We start from the raw sequence: 20,283 nt of genomic DNA, 5'->3' as shown, positions 1-20,283 counted from the left end.
CTCAAATGGTGCGGAGGCCTTGGAAAGGCAGCCAGAGGGACGAGTCCCAGCGCAGCACTGCATTGTGGGATCTGCTGAAGCCTTTGCTATGCTAAACACCCCGAGAGTTTCACAGTTACTCAGTATGTCATGTATTTACATTCCACAGGATAACAGTGGAAAAGGCGAATGCTGTCAAACAAACACGTGAATGGCATCTGTTGATGAGTCACCAGGGTTACCACAGTCAGCAGGAGTGGGCGGGGCCACAGGGAGCAGGGGGCGGGGCACAGAGGACACCTCCAATAGGCCATGCTGATGTGAAAGTTATTTGAACAACTAAAATAAGCTCCTGACCATTTCAAATCCATTATTTACATCTCTACACTTCCTCTGTTTATGTAGTCCATGCCAAAGAAACAGAGGAAAAGAAAGAGTAAAGCACATGGGAAAGAGACAGGCAGTTTCATCAACTACAGTAACCTTAAATTCCCAAACAAATGACTTTTATGAACAGATTCTTTTTAGTGAATCAAAAAATACTATGTCCGATTTCACAGTTACAGGAATAGTTCACCCAAAACTGAAAATCTGCCCAAAATGTATTCACCCTGGGGCCATCTGAGATGTATTTGAGTTTGTTTCTTCATCAGATTTTGGAGAAATGTGTCATTCCATCACTTGCTCACCACTGGATCCTCTGCAGTGAATGGGTGCCGTCAGAATGAGAGTCAAATATCTAATAAAAACATCACAATAATCCACAAGTAATCCACCCGACTCAATATATGAGTAAAATATGAGTCCATAATCCATAATAACACTTTCTCCAGTAAAAAAGTCATCTGGTCTGAATCAGGAGAGAAATCTGCACAGATCAAGCACCGTTTACAAGCCAAAACAGTCCAAAACAGCTCTAAACAAATATGTGGGTGGATTTTGATGTGAGAGACAACAGGAGATGGACTTTATTTTGGATTATGGACTATTATGATCGAAAGCAACAGTTTTTAGTTAAACCGCATTAATGATGGATTTGTTTCTTACAAACACGCAGTTTTTGGCTTCACAAATCATCAACTGATGGACTGGAGTGGTGTGGATTATTGTGATGTTTTTATCAGCTGTTTGGATTCTAACGGCACCCATTCACTGCAGAGCATCCATTGCTGAGACACTGATGCAATGCTACATTTCTCCAAATCTGATGAAGAAACAAACTCATCTACATTTTGGATGACCTGAGCGTGAGCACATTTTCAGCAAATCTTCATATTTGGGTGGACTATTCCTTTAATGACTTTTATTAATTGATTCTTTTTAGTGAATCATTTGTGGTTCAAATAATGGCATATATTGATAATATTAAAAGAAAAGTGTTAGTGTTTTATTTAATATATAGTATCACATTAATGCCATCTCTGTGCTGCATGAAAAAGTCACTTTTTGCAAGAATTAAATGAAATGTATTTCTAATGTTATACAATCCAGTACCTTTTACAAATATACCTTCCTCAAAAGTATAAGAATCAATAATGGAACTAACCTTATTACATTCTATCATTCGTACAAGAATCGCTAATGAACAAAAATCATCACCAGTCCAAATCCTACTAATCCAGTATAACAGTTCAGAATAAAGACCAGTTCTTCATGTTTTCTGACAACTTTGTAATTGAAACCGCAACGCTTTGTGCATCTGAAGAGAATCATTAACCTACCAAAGCTTATCTATGCCAACAAAGCAATTGAAATGCCTTCAGGAGACCAGCAGCTGTCTGCTGATTGGCTCCTGTTCCCGCCAAAATATGCCGCGGCTCCAGTTTGGCATACTTTGCTTAAACTACTTGAGAGTGACGCATTGATCGCCTGCCACTGAACCAAGGCCACTTTGGCTTTTCAGTGCTACTCATTAAAGGGAGTTGTGTTTGTCGTGGAGCTCTAACAATGGCACGCTCAGTAAAACACACACACAAACACTCAGATAATCAATATCAGCCAGCTCGCATCAAAGCACAGCGTTTCTGTGTGATAAATGAGTCACAAAAGAAACTGTGACTCAAGGTTACTTCTGATATCCTAAAGGAAACTGCTGCTGTTTTTCTTTCATTCAAATACCCTTTTATAAAGTGGAACAAACACATCTGAAATGCTGTCATAACTGTGGGAGGCAGGATTATGTCTATCTGTTGGATCTATTGTTAAACGTGTGTCCAATTTGTATTATAAATGATATCAAATATAAAGAGATTATTTAGGAGGAGGATTATACGCTTGAATAAAACACATTGGCTAAAACTGTAATCTCTATAAATAAATCCTGAAATAATCCAACCAGCTGTGCCACAGCATGCTAAATCCTTTATCTCTGCTCATGTGCTGTTCCCATATGCAGCATCTAACATCGAGAGGCTAATCGGTCGAGTTGATCATCCGGTTATTAAGATCTTCAAGCAGTGATTGGCACCAGTACACTAATCTACTGGGATTAGTTGATGCTTTGTTACTTTCCTTGACAAAAGACAGGGCACAGGTAAGAGATGTCAAATATTTGCACTGCAAATTAGAATCATGAAAGCATTGCACAAAACAAAAAACAACACAAAACAAAAATAAACAATTAAACAGAACAAATAACAAACAAAACAAAATAATGCAAACAAAACAAATGAAAGAAAACATAACAAAAACAAAACCACAAAACAAAAATTTAAATGAAACAAATAACAAACGAAACAAAGACAATAAAACAAAAGCAAACAAAAGAAAACATAAAACACAAAACAAAAATAAATAAATAAAATAGCACAATGCAAAAAATGGCAAACAAAAACAAAAGAAAACAACAAAATAAAAAATAAACAAACTGAATTAAAACTAAATTAAATCACAAAACAAGAAATAAACAAAAACATACAAAAGAAAAAAATTAACAAAAAAAATTAAACTGCACAAAACAAACAAAAAAAGAAAATAAATAACACAAAAACAGGTTACCTACTGTACTTTAATTCTATTTTTGTGGTAATTTTGCAAAAAATATAATGTCCATTATCACAATTAATGTCATCCTCAGATATCCTTGCATATGGAAAATGTACATTGTGCTCACAGTATGCATTCAAAACTGCATAAATATTTTGGGTATGGTAGCAAATTGAACTCCTGTTTCTCCGGCGTATACAGTTAGAGGTGAATTGGCTTGTTTATGTTATGAAGGTCATTCATAAAATCTGCACATTTTTGCATGACTAAATCTGACAGCTGAGAAATCCCTGGAATCTTCACAATTAGAGATGTTCTGATACCCTTTTTCCCTTCCCGATACCGATCCCGATCCCTAGGCTCAGGGTATCGGCCGATACCGAGTACTGATCCGATACTGTGTATCTGGTTATACAGCTATACTTACTAGCCCTGTATGAATTGATACAATTATTTTATGGTGCGCTTCACCATAGATAGATAGTCTGGCGAGTAAACAAAAATACAGGTACATCAAATACAGGTGTGCTGCGCATTCATTCAGATGATCTGAAAAATAGATAGCTTGACGGAGAGCGAAACTCTGAAGCGCTCAGAGTGTTCGGCGAGTGACAATATATCTGTGCTAAACATACATAGCCTACCGGTAAAATCTGATCATTTATTAGCCAGTGGCTAATATTAGACATCATTTAGTCGCCCAGGGTGAAGATTTAGTCGTATATGCAAGTGATTTACTGGCAATGTGCTAGCACGTTTGTACTTCTTCTTCGCTGCTCTAAATAGTGGTTGCTTGTGGCAACACAGCACAGCTTCCTGTGTTTGCATTCTGAGCAGCGAAGAAGAATTGATTTCCTATTTGCAGCGTTAAGCAAAGCTAGCGCGCTTAACTATAGGTTTTGTCTAAGAAAATGGTATTGGATCGGTACATGGGTTCAAGTACTCGCCGATACCGATGCCAGAATTTTTTGTGGTATCGGTGGAATTTCCGATACTAGTATCGGAATCGGAACAACCCAATTCACAATAACATTTAAGAAACACTTAGCGTGACCAAGTGTGCAGAACAGCTGCAGATGTGTTCGGCATGAAGAAAAACAATACAAGCTCATCAAAGTTTCAGACACGTTCCTCTATTCTCCAGGAAGAGTTTGGCACATAAACACTTCAGACAGATCTGAACTCATTCAAGTGTAAAAGACTTGATTCAACAGATTTGCATGTTTAGAGCAACAGAACCATAATGGCATTTCTTGGTGTCGACAGGAATATGTGCACTACTACATTTATCATGTCAATAATGTCTCTGTAGTGAAATGATCACATAGCCGTTTGAAATGCCTTTTGGTTATGTAATTACTCTCAGTAGTTTCGGAGGCACGTACACTGTGGTCTCATTGATACTGTCTGTACTTGTGGCTTCCCAGTAAGTTCCCCTGAGGATATCGAGGATATTGTCTGGTAAACAGTATAGTTCTGGTCATATTTGCCCCAGCAAATCATAATTTTACACTGAGCTCTAGTTATGGCTTATGCTAGTATTTAATTATGATTTTATGATTCTCTGGTATACCTGCTCAGTTCACACCCACTGTACCTTTCACATTAGAGCCACACAATATAGCTAAAACTATATTTTTTAGGCTTTTTAAACTATCTACATTTATAGATAATAAATACACACAGAACACATACATATATTATATAAACAAAAACTTTTATTTTGGATGCGATTAATCGTTTGACAGCACTAATTTACATATTTGTCAGTCAAAACTAAGATTTTTCCTAGTATTTGCTAGGTGAAACAACCTTTTGGAAACTCAGCAAGGATTTTATTTTTATTTATTTATTGTTTGTTTGTTTTTTGTTTTGGCAACAGTGTTACTTATTTGTATGCAGCCAACAGAAACAATATATTGTGCAAATTCCCTCCATCAAAAACTCTTCCCATCCCATCCTACCTTTATCACTTTATCCTCTCTAAACCCACATCCTTCTGTTATGTCCACCTACTCTTTCCCCTTACTTTCTTTTGGTTGCTAAAGGTCAAAAGTCGCTGCCGAAAGTGAAACTGAAGGTGATATTTGGTCGCCGGGGAAACTCTGTCAAGAGAAGCTGGGATGAGTGATGTGGGTTTTCTCCTGAACAAATGGAGCATTATAATGCTACAGGGCGAACGCAGACGGGGCGGCACTATGAGGCCCTCCGCTGACAGAGACTACAGATGAAAGCAGCAGGGGGTCCGTCACGCCTGTCCAGTGCAACACATCCACAGACCCCACACAGAGACCATGAGCTTTTGACATTCATTATGAATGTATTTACACTAGTAGTGCATGATTAATCAAAATTAAATTAGGGGTGCGCCGATCCGATATTCAGTATCGGTATCGCTCCGATACTGGCATTTTCTGCCGGATCGTGGTATCGGTCAGACGAGGCCAATCCAAATCCGATATTCTGCGTAGCTACTATTGTGTTATTATTAAGACCCACGAAAGCCACAAAAACCATTATAAAGCACAATAAAATGACAGACGGAGACACTCTCTCACCATTTAATTAGCTACATGAAAAAGTAACTGAATAACACATCATTCTGCCTAACATCTCCTTTTGTAAGACATATACTGTAGATAGGAAACAAAATAAAGGTAAGTGATAAGACGCTTTGGATAAACTATTTTATTCACAACATAATGTCTTACAGGGTTATAATACCTTATAGGGTTATGATAACCAAAACAGTCCTGAGCTAGATCAAGCTTTGATCTTTGTAAATCAAACTATCACTTTAATGAAATAATTTTCTTCCCACTAATAAAAATATTTTATCATTAGCTAGCTCCACATTGGAGAGCTGCTTTATACCAGAGAATCAAGTTGTAATTCTAACTGAAAGCGACACTGACTCTGGTTTTTCATGTTTAATACCGTAAAGCTGCTTGAATTAAGGCTATCTATTGCATAAAGTAGGCTACTAATGTTATATAAATAAACATGATGTGACCGGACTTTACTGAACTGCAGAGCTCAGGCAAACATCCACATTGTTGTAATCAGATGCATTTTTAACTGCTGCTTTCACACTGCTGTCAGTTTTTGTTGTGTTTATTTCGTTACTGAGAGGAAAGCGCGCAATATATATTTACATATTCATTCAAAAGCCGCTCAGGGCCGGGTTTCCCGATAACGATTGATCTTAGCGCTTAAGAGCTTTTTCTAAAGTGAGTCATTTTACGAACGCTCGTTATTGTTTCACGAGCATTTCCCAAAAATGCACTTAACACAATCGCACGTAGCCGTGCTTTAAGTGCTACTTAGGAGTCGCTATCCGTTGGTCAAGTGCTGAAATGTCAATTTATAGAATGGCTCGTAATTGTAGTACACGCTCGTTAATTGAAATGTTAACCAAATGCTGCGTTCCAGACAGCTCGGATATAATAATATAATATAATATAATATAATAATATGTAAAAAAAAGTACAATATTAATATACTATATATATATATATATATATATATATATATATATATTATTGTATATAATATCTGTAGAGACATTATTTGGTTTTCGTGCATGTCAGCAAGCCATTGACAGATTTTTATGAGTTTATCCCTATTTTCTAGCATTTAAGCATTTCCTACATTACTTCTTTTATTATTATTATTTTTTTGTTGTTGTTGTTGTTTAGTCATTTAATTTAGATGCATTGTTTTTTTGGTTATCTGCCCTTTTTAATTATTTAGCCAATTTAATTTTATATAAAAAAAAATTATATTTAAAAAAAATAAATAAAAAAATTATAAAGTGTGCAATTAAGTACAATCAAAAGCTTTAATTATAATCACATTGCACTTGAATAAAGTTAAAAGTGTAATCTGCCGATTGTCCTGCAGGTGACCTCCTAATTCTGTCTTCTTACGATGCACGTAGGGCTTTACGATTACTCCAGAGTACTCACAGATCTACGAAGATTTTGGGAAACGAATCGTAATATTAAGATCAGTCGTACGATCGTTTTTACGAACTTCTTAGGCTTACGATGCTTTTGGGAAACACAGCCCTGGTTTGGATGCATTTGCTCTGCTCTGAAGCGCTGTGTGTGTCTTCTTCTCTTGAATTGCATCCAGGAGGGCTGAACTACAGTCTTGCAATACAGCGCCACACTGGTCAAACCGCAGTATTGCAGGCTCTTGCATTAGGTCATATGAGATCAAACGACTACTTAACAACAAATTTTTTTATTGTCGACGTTGTCCCTACAGCGCAATTCCAAGAGCAGCACAAATTACCGCCTGCTTTAAGACATGCTTTTTGGGCGTTAAATAATGGCGCAAATACCAGTATTTTGAGGAGCGCAAACGTTAGTAAATCTCATTGCGTGATTCATTTGAATACTCTCCTTCAATAAATTCTGCGTCTGAAAGGGAAACTCCTACAAATGCATATTCAATAAGGTCAGACGCAAAAATAACTGCGTCCATGCCTTTTCAGCGCTAATTCTTTACTGCGCGTCTTTAGTAAATCCTGACAGTACTATTTTAACACCAAAAGATTGGCGCAAGCTGTTCGTAAATCTGGCCCTAAATGTAGTATTTTCACTTGATTTCAGATGGAGCAGCATTTACTACACAGAGCCGTAGTTCACTGACAAGCTACACAAACAGCTTTCACAATCACAGAACGATTTCATAATTGTGCGATCAAATCGGTCTGCGATCATGAACGCGGTTTTGCGTAGCTTGTCAGTGAACTACAGCTCTATGTAGTAAATGCTGCTCCGTCTGAAAGCATGTGATGGAGATTTACTACTAATCACAGAACCGGCTTTACTGACAAGATGCACATGAAAATCGCATTCAATTAATCGTGCAGCCCTAATTACACAGACGCTTACATATGAATATGTATCATATCAATGATATTTAAAGGGATAGTTTACTTAAAAATTTTATTTTGTTATCATTTACTCATCCTCACTTTGTTCCAAACCCATAAACTGTTGTTTTTTTTAGTAGACAACAAAAGTTGACAGTCGCTGTACAGTTATTAATGACCTGTCTGAATGACTTCATCTGAATGAAGTCTGTAATCTGGTGCAAAAAGGGAGTAAATCTCTCTGTGAATGTCTTGAGAGTTAAGGCTTTATACAGACCTAAACTCCCTTCGTCTGGTTTGCTTGTATCGACAAATGACCTAACAATACTCACTGCGCTAATTCCCAGACATCACACCCATCGTCGCCGCTGAAAGACTGGGATTGACACAAATCTGCACACTTACAGATGGATATGAGAGTAATTCTCAGGAAAGCAGTCAAGAAATATTTCAGACACTTAAATCATAAGATATGAAAAAAATGTTCTTTGTAAGAATGAAACTGAAGTAGCGACAGATCTTTTCTTCAGTATTGTGGTGTAAATCTGAGTGAAATGACAGAATGTAGTGCAGGACGTGGTTCTCTCCGTCGGTTGTTGATTGAATGGAGCTGGATCTGAATGCGAGATTACAGTCAATTGTAAGAAAGAGTTTAAGCAGACAAAATAATTGAAGAAGTCTGGTATACGTCACCACAGAGAAATCTGTCTTTTCACAAGTTATGGCATTTAAAAATTAATGACAAAATGCATAAATCATTCACAAGAAGTCAAATGACATGCATTTGGAAACTAGACTAATAGATTAATCCATGACAACTTTTACATTTTTTTTTTTTGTGTGTGATTTTAGTGCTGATTGATTGATCGATTGATTGATACCAGCATCTATGGCAACCAACTCACATCAATATAAAATTATGTGAGACGTTTCATCTCAGTGTTTGATAAAAATTTGAGATTACCTGATGAAACCTTTTTAAAAACATCCTTTAGGAAACCTTTAAAAAAGTTGCTTAGTAGCATTTAACGTAGTACATTCAAATATGCTGTATAGACAGAAGGGTCTGACCTAAAATGACCGTTTTTCAGCAGTTTTTTAGAAACCTCATCATTGCAAACTCGCACAATATATCTCACAATTCTGAAAAAAGACGTCAGATATAAACTCGCAATTGTGATTAAAACAAAAGTCAGAATTGCGAGATGTAAACTCACAATAGCAGGAAAAAAGTCGGAATTGCTACTTTATTTCTCAGAATTGTGAGTTTAAATCTCGCAATTCTGACTTTATAACTCACAACTGCGAGTTTATATCACATAATTCTGAGAAAAAGTCAGAACTGTGACTGTGACTGAGAAAAAAAAGTAAGAATTGCGAGATGTAAACTCACAAACCCAAGAAAAAAAGTCAAAATTGTGAGATAAATAATAAAAAGTCAGTTCTAGAGGACAAAGCGTCAAGGCTTCTGTCATTCCAGTCCATCTTAAACAAAAAAAAGTCCACTTTTATGTGATTTTTAGTCTCAACATGTTTGGTTTAACTTGCGCAACAATACACACAAATAAAACTTCTTCGACGACGTGATCTCGCAGACTGATCTGTCTTGGCTTTATGTAAGAGCGTCTGTAATGTGCTCCTTGAAAACAGATGAAAGGTTTTATTCCATTTATTAGTCATTCAACATAATGAACGCCTCCTCTTATAGACATACTGTACCTCCTTCATACAAGTTCCTACAAGCAAAATGAGCTCCCGTTATTTTCAGATGGTTTGCTTCTACAGAATGTCAGAAAAAGGACAAATAAATTGCCCGTAAAAAGCATTTGGACACTTAAGTCCTTAAAAATGCCATTGCATTTGAAAACAAAATATGAGAGTACCATCTGAGAACTACCTTTACTTTTCGGAGCCATTCCTGCAGTGACTTTTAAGGCACAGGTTATTTCAGAAATGAAGGTCCCACTACAAAGACGCCTCTAAAGGAAGGATTTCCGATCTGAAGGTCAAAGTTCATCTGCAATTATTGCATTTCCCTCTCTGTAATAGACATCCAGATGCCTGCGGGTCTCATAAACACAATGTATGGTTTTGTGTGGACCTGTGCTTAATTACAGCCGTATGACTCTGCAGGATGAAGCAGCGGGGCTGATGTCTGACCCGTCACGTGTGCTGCTGTTATTTGAGAGCAACAGGGGCTTGTGAAGTTCAAAGCAATGCAAATGATTCAACCTTGAGCAGTCAAATTACATCAAGTCACAGTTAGCAGCTATTTTCAATTAGTGTTTCGGCAGCTCTGCTTTACAGGCAGTTTCAAGAATTTTCTAGAAATTTCAGAGCTGTTTATTCATCTCAGCCTTTTTTATAGAGCTTTTCAGGCAGTTACAACAGCACTGCATAATGAGTGAATCTCAGAAAAACCATCAAGAACGTGCCGGATCAGACTTCAGCCCCAAAGACAGGGGTAATTCACCGCTGCCCAGATGGGGTTTTAATAAAATTGCCTATACAGTACACTGTAAAAAAAAAAAAAAAAAAGTTGAGCCAACTTAAAATTTTAAGGCAACCAGCTTCAGCAGATTTTTTAGTTTTCTCAACTTGTCGTTTTAAGTTTATACAACAAAAATGTGAGAATCTCCCACAAAAATAAGTTGAGCAAACTCAAAAAATCTGCTGAAGCTGGTTGCCTTAAAATTTTAAGTTGCTTACATTTTTTTTTTTTTTTACAGTGTAGAAATGCAATTTGTATTTACATATGTGCTACCTGACTAGAGAAAACCAACAAAAAGGGCTGTGGTGAAGTAGGTGTAGAAAAACTGCAAAACCCATAATGCACTGGGCTCAGTCAGACTAACGCAAAAATGCAGAAGTATGATCTGTAGTTTTCACACAAGCCTGCAATATCTTGCAGGCAACATGACAAAAAATACTTGTACTTCCAACACTGTAACAATACAAAGCTGTTTGAAAATTGGTGAACTTGCCCTTTAAAAGAAAGCTAAATAAACATTTTTTAACTGTTTCATTATTGTTCATTTTTATCTCCATGTTGCAAATATTACCATATTGCAACAAAAATTCTACTTTTCATTATTATATGTAAAAAAAAAAAATAATAATAATATGTATTATTTTTATAACCATAATCCAAACAAATTATCATTCTAATTACCATAAAAGCAAAAAAATTACTATAGTCAAAGTTAATATGTCAATAGATGCAATTAATTATGTACATTTACATTCAGCAAATGCTTTTATCCAAAGAAACTGACTCACAAATCAGTAACATCAGAAATGTGCCATTAAATAATATGTAACCTAATGTGTAATATAAAAAATTACATTGTAACTACACAAAAGCCTATTATGGGCAATTAAACGTTTTAATCAATTGATAGTCCTAATTTACATAATTTGTTGTGTCTCTATTGTACTGTCTACAATTTATGCTAAACAAAAAATGGCCCTCGTTCTTGACAGGCTCTTGAGATTCACCTAAATCGTTATTCCTCACCTCACTGATGGAATATTAACATTTTCTAATTAACAAGGTTGAAATACATTAAAAACAGCATCATTGTCCCATAACAGAAAAAGAGACAAAGCTCAACATTCAAACAAATACATAGGCTCATCTACAAGCATCTTTCATCCTCCATCTCAAGACTCCTGTCTGCAGCCACTTCCTGCAAACTGGATTTATATCGACTCGAGGGAAAGTCAATGGAAAAGCTGCAGACAGCAGTCTTGCAGCGGAGGAGGAACAGTTTGTGCGTCCCGAAGAAAGAAGCCTATTTATTAGGGTTATTGATGAAGAGCTTGAGTTCTCTCTGCAGAGTCACATCTCCCTATAGATCACATATTTCAGCCTTCTCACACTCCCGCTTACGCAGCAGATCGCTGATCCGTCCTCAGAATGAAGTGTGCTCTGGAGTGAGCATGCAGCACTCCGCTGGGAAAACCTACTCGCGTTTGGATCAATAGGCCGCCGCCGTCATTCTGCTGAGGCAGAGGCACAGGGTGTGCCTGCTAAGCCATACAAGCATGGGTGTGTGCCATGTATGTTGAATCCAAGTCTTTGCTGTCTGCATGGACAGCCTGTTTATGAAAAGAATGAAAATGCAAAGGGAACGACTCTTCTTTGAGGGTGAGGGCTCTTCAAGGTGATGCAGCTAAAGTTTCATACTCCGCTGTAAGAGTGACTGACCTTCATGCACTGCTGAGGTTTCTGTAGACTTACCTGCCTGCAAAATACAGTCTTCATTCAGTCTTAAGTTTTCTCGCATGGATTTGTGGAGTTGAAAGTGTACATTTTTGACTAATTCTGTGAACTGAATGAATTATGAGACAAAACACAGTATTTCATGACAAAATACAATAAGATAGTAGCACAGTCGGATGTTGTTAAGAAAAGCACTTGGTCTGCAAATTCCAAACTTAAAACTGATTTTGCGTATAAAACGTCCTTCCATTTTGTTGTCTTTTACTTCATGCACAACTGAAAACAAATTTATGAACAAAATGCACCCAGCATGTGACATTTTCTCAAAAAATCGACTGTTAATTTCACAGTTAAAACCATAATATTAATTTCATAAACAATGGAAAACAAATTTGTTAACAAAATGCTCCCAGCACATCACAAAATGCGTATGTCCACAAAATGTTCACTTTGCATAAAAAGGAATGTACGTTTTCTGAAAAATGTAACATTCGTGTCGTAAAAACCGTAACATTAATTTCGTAAACTATATAATGTCCAAATTTCGTAAAATTTGTGAAGAAAATACTCTCAGCATGTAAAAAAAATGCATTTGTCTACAAAATGTTCATTTTTTAAAAACGGAAAAGTATTTTAAGAACAAAATGCACCCAGAATGGCACAAAATGCTGTTCGTTCACAAAATGGACAAAAATGTTCATGAAAGGGGTGGTCTATATCACAAATCACACATTTAATACAAATTATTTCATGATTCGGCATGTCGTTAATGCATTTCACTCACAAAATGCACATTCTGTGAAGAACATAAGCATGTAATTTACTGCATTTTTGTCATCAAATAGGTCTACTGCATTTCTCATGTATTTCATTCAATCCACAGACTGGATACACCTGATACCCCATAAAACAGAGCTTCGAAAAAAGTGATTGTTTTTAAACAGGTTTCCCCCAAACACTAAGCTTATCTGCAATTGGTCAGCCAAACATTCAGCCCCGCCTCCAACTCTGACCATTGGCTGAGCCATCGCCATATCAGACAGGTGTTCAATGTTTTGAAAGTGTTTACAATTTTAAGGAAAATCAGCCTTTGAATGAACGACTTTTAATTATCTCTAAGTTGAAATAGAAAACATTGGAGAAAAAAATGCACAAATGTGTGGAAGAGTTCTTGCAAAAAGCAAAATGCTTTTGTCATGCAAAAAAAACAATCCAGCCAATCCATTCTCAAGAATGCAAGGAGCAAACTAAATTTTCCATACTCAAGAAACACTCTGTAAAAGAGAAATCCTGGCAATATCAGTGTTGGTTCACCAAACTATTCAAGGCCTGTAGAACAGAAGTGCTTGGACGTGATGCCAATATTAACAGCAGATTGTTGAGATCTGGGCAGGAATAATAGCACTGGTGCCAACTCAAGACACGCAGGAACCTAATGCCCCTTTACGACAACAATACAGCCTGTAGCTATGCAGCATCTACACATCTACTGACAAAAATCAACATATTAATAATTAAACAGCTAGACCTCACTGAGCTGGAACGCATACAAGTTCCTTTACCGCACACACATTTTCATTTTTTTCCAAGTTCTGCAACTTAAGTGGTAATGTTTTCTCAAAGCTTCTCAATAACTACACAATGAGGATCAATTGTTTTACTCACAAGCATGCACATGAAGCTTGAGCCAACAATGTATTTAAGTTCTTACTCCAAATCCTGAATCAAGTGGCGTACAGAAAGCAGATATGGAAGTTAATTTGTCCAGTTTAGGAATTCAAAATGAACACGTGACTATACATCCATACTACAACCGGTGCACAGCTGCCAGCTCTTTTAGTGGCAAAGGGTTTGCCTTCAGTTTTATGACCACCATTGAGAAAACATTTGGTAACTGTTCAAGTTTTTTTGTCTGAATTTCCAATGGCATTCTGACCAATGAATTTCCATTACCTTCCACTTATAAGATAAGGACTGAAATGAATCACCAATAAAACAATGTGTTCATAAACTGAACATCACCATGGCTTGCAAAGCACTTTTACTCTACACAAACTCAAGTTTAAGTTTGATAGCTGTGTTTTGGGATTATAGTAGATGGTGTGCACCATCTCGGACCTCCATCAAACCAGGTAACAGCTGTTATTACCAGTTTAGCGGAGTCAGGGTTGGTTTTTTGAACATAGTAACCGGTCGACCAGCTACACCTTTGGATTTTCCAACTTGGAGCTACATTATCTATAATCAATATAGAAATTTCATGACTTTTCCAGACTTGGAAAACACCTTCCAGGTTTTTCATGACCATCGAATCCCTGTCAATCAACACTTTGAAGGCTTGAACCTGCAATCCATAACCATTACCCACTGAGCCACGCAACCCATTATAATAACATATAAAGGTACAGAAAGCACCATCGTGAATGTTTAAGAGTAAACAGTCAAATAACGTGTGAGCAACACTGAGTAGGTTGCATGTGTGGATCCAGGCTTCAGCTTGTGCTGATTTCCAAGGAAGTTTCCAGTCCTCGCCCTCCATCCGTGCCTCTGAAGTTCTTCCTACGCTCCCTGTTTACTTGCAAACACTGTAATGTATTTTACTGTAACACACGAGCGAGTTATAACAGCCGACATGTCTGTCCTCTCGGAAGGAGTTTCGGAGCCGAAGGCACAAGCGCGCGCAGAAGTTGCAACATTTTAACAAACAACCCTTTGTGACGTAACAAACAAACGCGAAATCTACAAACTAACATCTCAACCGGAGCTTTCACCGACGGTCTCTGTTCTTTCCTATCTTTCTTTCATTCTTTCTCCAGAAAAAAGCGCCATGTTGAGAGCAAGCAGTGGAGTTGACACGCTGTTTTTCCTCCAAAAAAAAAACAAAAAACACTAGACTTACCTTGGCTATGGCTTTTTTATATCTCATTGTCGCTTGCTGAATAAGACTGTGTATTTTGATATTCCCATCCCCACAGGGAACGACCACCCGCGTCCTTCCAAAACACACTGTCACTTTCATATTCGCCCGATATTCCCAGAGACTCCACAGGGAAGCGCTTGAAGTGTTGAACTCTTCAGGAAAAATCAGTAAGCCACGGCAGCATTGTATCCGTACAGGTAAAAAGCGGGATAAATCCTCATGTTGTGCTCCTCAGGTGGGACTGGACCACCTGTTCGGCGCGTGATCGCTCGTCTCGCCGTGTGTCGCGGTGAAGTGACCGTGGGCTGGGCTTCCCACGCGCTCTTTCACAGCTCTCTCTGACACTCACACTGACTCACTGCTGTTTCCAAGTGTGTTCCTCGTGTATTCCGTCAGGGACGACTGTCTGTTTCAGGTTATAGACTCTGCTAGTATTAGTTACTAACATGCATTACATACTAGTCCCAGCCTCAGTTATAACATATTCAAGATGCATATTTTGAGCTACCAGAAAACTCTTAAAAAATATTGCTATTGAAGGTACCTTTAAAATCTATGGCAACTTTCCATTACACAAAAGATTCTTTATAGTAGAAAAATAAAAAAAATGGTTATTTTAAGAACTGTTTTGTGAAAGGTTCTTAAGGGAACCAAAAATGGTTCTTCTATGGCATTGCATTTTTAAGAGTGTGTGTGCTTTTGTGGGTGCATGGGCAAAAACGGGTCATCATCAGGTTATAGACTCGTTAAGTGCTGCTAGTATTCTTCAGCTGCTATTCTAGTAGTTACTTACTAGCATGTGTTACCTACTAGTCCCAGCTTCAATTATACACCACTATATTCAAGATGTAGGCTAATACATATACATAATACATAATAATAATTTGAGCTGCATTAAAAATAAAGGTTCTTTATTGCATGATGAAACTTGAACATCTGTGGACACTTTTCATTATGCAAAAAGTTCTTTAGAGTAGAAAGATCGTTTCAGATTTTTAATTAAGAGTGTAAGTGCTTTACTCCCGTGGTGGGCAAAAATGGGACATCAGGTAAAAAATAAATAAATAAATAAAAAACTCATCGTTTTGCCTGACTCCAATGGATAAAGCTTGAACATCTGGAACATAGATCCAGGAGTAAATTAGATTTATCTCATTAATAAATCTCTGTAAAGAATACATATCGCCTGCAAAACTTTAATTGTGTTTTTATGATGATTGTATGGTAAATTAATAATTTAATAACTATTTAATTATTTCTGAGAGTCTACATCCCATTTAAGCTTATCATGCATCCTGTCTGATTATAGATGAGATTATGTGTGGCAGTTACCGGTCTTATAACGCTGGTTTTATGTGGTTTCTAGTCTGGCCATTCCAGTCATTTATGAACAGTAGCTGGCCTGGATGATGGATATGAATCATATGATGGACTTCCAGCTGTTGGTAGATCTTGATCATTCTGGTTTAGAGCTAAACCACCTTGAGTCCGTAATAAACCATCTGTCAAGTTCCAAGTTTGTAAGACATTTTTCAAAAGAGACAAAATAATATTCTAACTTTTGCCACTTTTCAGAAGCAAGCAGAAATTTGCTATAAACATAGTAGGCATGAATCTTAAAACATGCATTAATATTTCAACAATAAATATTAATGTATGTGTGTGTGAATAAAATAAACACGTATTTAAAAAATAATCAATTTTCTACTTTTTAGATGCTGTTAATCATGAGCAAGAGAAAGGGAGAAATACTGAGAGAAGGTGCATTAGGTCGAATTGTTATTTGTTTGCAGCCTCAATCTTAAGTAGAAGGATACTAAATGACATAAAACAAATGTGGTAGTTGTTTCCATGGAGACAAACATCTGGATTGATGGATTTCTGCTGGATTGGGTCTCTCTAGCCACATAACGAAGCATCAAAACCAGGTTTCTAGATATATGTTCAGTGTTCAGACATTGTGCGAGCATTTGAGATTTTCTGTTAGACCTTTGCATTTTAACAGAATCATTATTTTTAAAAACTCCTTTCTTATTATTTCTGATTTGTATAATGCATAACGCCCCCTTGTGGTAGAAAAAGATGCTTTATTTTAAAGTATCTGCTCTTCACTTGTAATGAAGATGTATTACTTTCTGTAGCATCCAGTGACTAGACATCTGTGAATCTGCAAAATGTCAGGCTTACGTAAGATGATGTATATTATACAGAAATGTTTTGCTGATGACACACACATACTGTAGACATGTTGATTTGGTCAGGAAGCTCCATATGGGTCTCATTAGGAGCGAATCCTCAGTTAGGAGGAGCTGGGAGTGAACAGACTGCTGCTGACTGAGATTTGCTTACAAAGAATCCCAATATAGCAAAACCCACAGAAGACCTCCAGGCCTTGGTGCACCAGATTACATGTAACCTGGTTTACATAACTTACAAAAATGGGTAACACTTTATTTTACGGTGTCCTTGTCACGCATGTTACATGTACTTACTATTATAATAACAATAAATCATGCATAATTACATGCAACAAGTAACCTTAACCATATCGCAAGTACATGTAGTTAATTAATATTACTCAGTCAGTACATAAATGTATAATTACACTGTAACAAGGACACCTAAAATTAAAGTGCAACCCAAAAATCTAGTACTTGTAATTAGATTTTATTATGTTTTAAAATGTTCATAATCAGATTACAGCTATTGTTTTTTTTTTATAGATTACATGATTACAAATTATTCACAGAAAGGCAGTAAATTATATCTTTTTTCTCTTTTAAATTTTCCTTTGTAAAAATTCTACTATGTCTGTCATATTGTTTAACTTTGAATATTTACAATATGTAATGTACATTCATGCTTCTGAATTTGGGGACAAAAGCACCTCTCAGGCAGCTACAGTATACCATGTACGAGACAATAAAGTTACTAAACACTGCTGATGTATAACTGTATTTAAAATGGATTTAAAACTGGAAGACTTTGACCATGTCTTTGCTGTTTTCATATTTATTAATATTTCATGCGATGCAGAGATTCACAAATTTGTCAGCCCAACCCCTCTGACCTAAAATATTTACTTGAAGCCCCCTGAGATTTAATAAAGTTAATATTTCAATTATTTAAAACACATTTGCATGATGTTGCTGAGTGGTGACATTGCCATGTAGGTAAACAAGTAAAATATTTCAGAAGTAAAAATTGTATATATATATATATATATATTATTTATTTTTTTATTTTTTTTCCCTTTCATTTACTCGTTTGGGAAGCCCTGGAGTAAAGTAATGTTTAATGCATTTCATGATGTTAATGAGAAATAATTAAATTTTTTTGTATACTTATAATCCCATTTAAATATATTAAAAAAGTTAAGTCAAAAGTAATCTAAAAGAAACCCAAAAGTATGAATGCATTGCCTAAAATTAGCAATCTACAGTAGATTTATCGTGTAATTAGTAATCAGCAACTGACTACAATTGATAAGTAATCTACCCTGTACTGCTCATAAATATGATATTTCTGACATGATTTCAATGCACCATTAGAAAAATGCTTCGGTTCACCTTTAATACCGACTGATGATGAATTCATTCTTAAAACATTTACGAAAAGGTGTGTTTTTTTTATTTGTTTATTTGACAAGCAGCAGAATCATGTTTGTCATCTCATATTTGTTTTTTATATCTTGAAAGTAAATGCAATTATCAGTATACCGGTTTTATTACAATAGTTCTTTGACTTTGATACATTAAAAAAGAATACACACAACAACTGCAATGTGAGAAAAGAAAAGCGTGGTTGTTTTTCGGCCGTTTCTCAAACACTTCACCTGTTTTGCTCTATGTGATGCAATTCATTCGCTCTCTTTCTCTTGTACGATTACATCTAAAAATGTATTATCCTTTTACGCTCGAGTAGCTATAGGCATTTTCTTTTTTCATAGACGCACTTGGCGTGGCACTGGTGATGTAAACAGCATAAAATCAGAAGGGGGCGGGATGGGGGTGCTTTTGATGACTGTCCAGCTACTCGGAGGCCCTTTTTAACAAAGATGGAGGCACAGAGTCCCGATTCGATCCGATGGTTGAGTGCCGGAGCCAGCCAGAGCCGAAAATAAAAGACATGTTTACCGTTCACGCTTAACGGCATTTTTTTGTTTATTTTCTTTCATTAAATTAATATGTTTTTATGCGACATAGCTGTATTCGTCCGCCGAGCTCTGGCTTCGCTCGATGTACTGCTTGTCGATAAGAACCTCAATGCACTTCTTGATCATGCTGATACTCGGGTTGAATCTCGCTTTGGATTGGTTGATTACCTGCAAGAATAAGCACACACAAACAAAATTAGGCTGCTTATATTCGGGATAGCACACACTCATATTGCTGTTATCCTTTCTGCAGTATATAGGACATGTGAGAAGACATGTAATAATGCTAAAAACTCAACTTTGCATCACAGGAATAAATGACATTTTACCGTATATTCAAATATAAAATAGTTATTTCAAATAGTATTATTATTTCACTAATATCACTGTTTTTATTGTATTTCTGTTTGTATATCAAATAAATCCAGCTTTGGTGAGCAGAAAATACTTCATTAAAAACATTTTGTAATGTTTCATCATAATGTTGCATAATGTTTCCATGACAATTACTATGCAGTATGATAATTTCTGTATTACTACATTTACTTAAATGAACATTTCCAGTTCTGGATGCAGATTGGGAAATACAGTGAAATATGTAAGGGATAATCAATGGCTAGCTGTGCATTAAACGATTTGAATGGACGATGTGGAGGCGAAGAGGGTGGTTGCCTCCGCGAAGTGCATTCAAATCGTTTAATGCACAGCTAGCCGTTGATTACCCCGTTTATGCCATGGTCATTTGCCAGCATTCACATATTAAAGATGTTAATAATATTTGCGCTGCAATATTTGACCGGAACGATAAAAATGACGGTTATTTTCGTCTGTATTACTATTCAACTGTATGTTACTATGGTTACCAATGTTTATAGGAAGCGCATTAATATAGAACGTGATTAAACTGACCTGGAACTACCTGTGCAGTTCAACAAATTTAATCAACACCTGCCAGCCAATCAGAATCGAGTATTCAGACAGACCATGGCATAAATATAAATATATATATATATAATAAATAAATAAATAAATAAATCATAAAATGCGATCAATTGTATAATTAAAAGAAACAGTAATAATGTCATCCTGTAAATATTAACATTTTAAAATGATTTAAAATTGATATATATATA

At 36.3% G+C, this 20,283-nt stretch overlaps 2 protein-coding genes across 6 annotated transcripts in view; both read right to left on the bottom strand.

Annotated features, from left to right (window-relative positions):
• Window positions 1-15,363, bottom strand: part of pard3aa (par-3 family cell polarity regulator alpha, a) — a 481,810-nt gene extending 466,447 nt beyond the window's left edge. For 3 of the 5 annotated variants that reach the window (XM_058764713.1, XM_058764714.1, XM_058764716.1), the window contains exon 1: window positions 14,974-15,362. In XM_058764713.1, the coding sequence (XP_058620696.1) occupies window positions 14,974-15,093 (120 nt within the window). In that variant the 5' untranslated portion in view covers window positions 15,094-15,362. Of the gene's footprint in view, window positions 1-14,973 lie in introns of all 5 variants that reach the window. The other 2 variants (XM_058764715.1, XM_058764717.1) reach the window with 1 other exon arrangement.
• Window positions 15,364-18,613: 3,250 nt separating this feature from the next.
• cul2 (cullin 2) overlaps window positions 18,614-20,283 on the bottom strand; it is a 20,824-nt gene continuing 19,154 nt past the window's right edge. The window contains exon 21 of the mRNA XM_058765888.1: window positions 18,614-19,318. Within this exon, the coding sequence (XP_058621871.1) occupies window positions 19,187-19,318 (132 nt within the window). The 3' untranslated portion in view covers window positions 18,614-19,186. The remainder of the gene's footprint in view (window positions 19,319-20,283) is intronic.

This window comes from Onychostoma macrolepis, chromosome 24 (assembly GCF_012432095.1).
Source record: "Onychostoma macrolepis isolate SWU-2019 chromosome 24, ASM1243209v1, whole genome shotgun sequence".
Lineage (NCBI taxonomy): Eukaryota > Metazoa > Chordata > Actinopteri > Cypriniformes > Cyprinidae > Onychostoma > Onychostoma macrolepis.
Note: the sequence above shows the minus strand (reverse complement) of the source record. Positions and strands in the feature narration are given on the sequence as shown.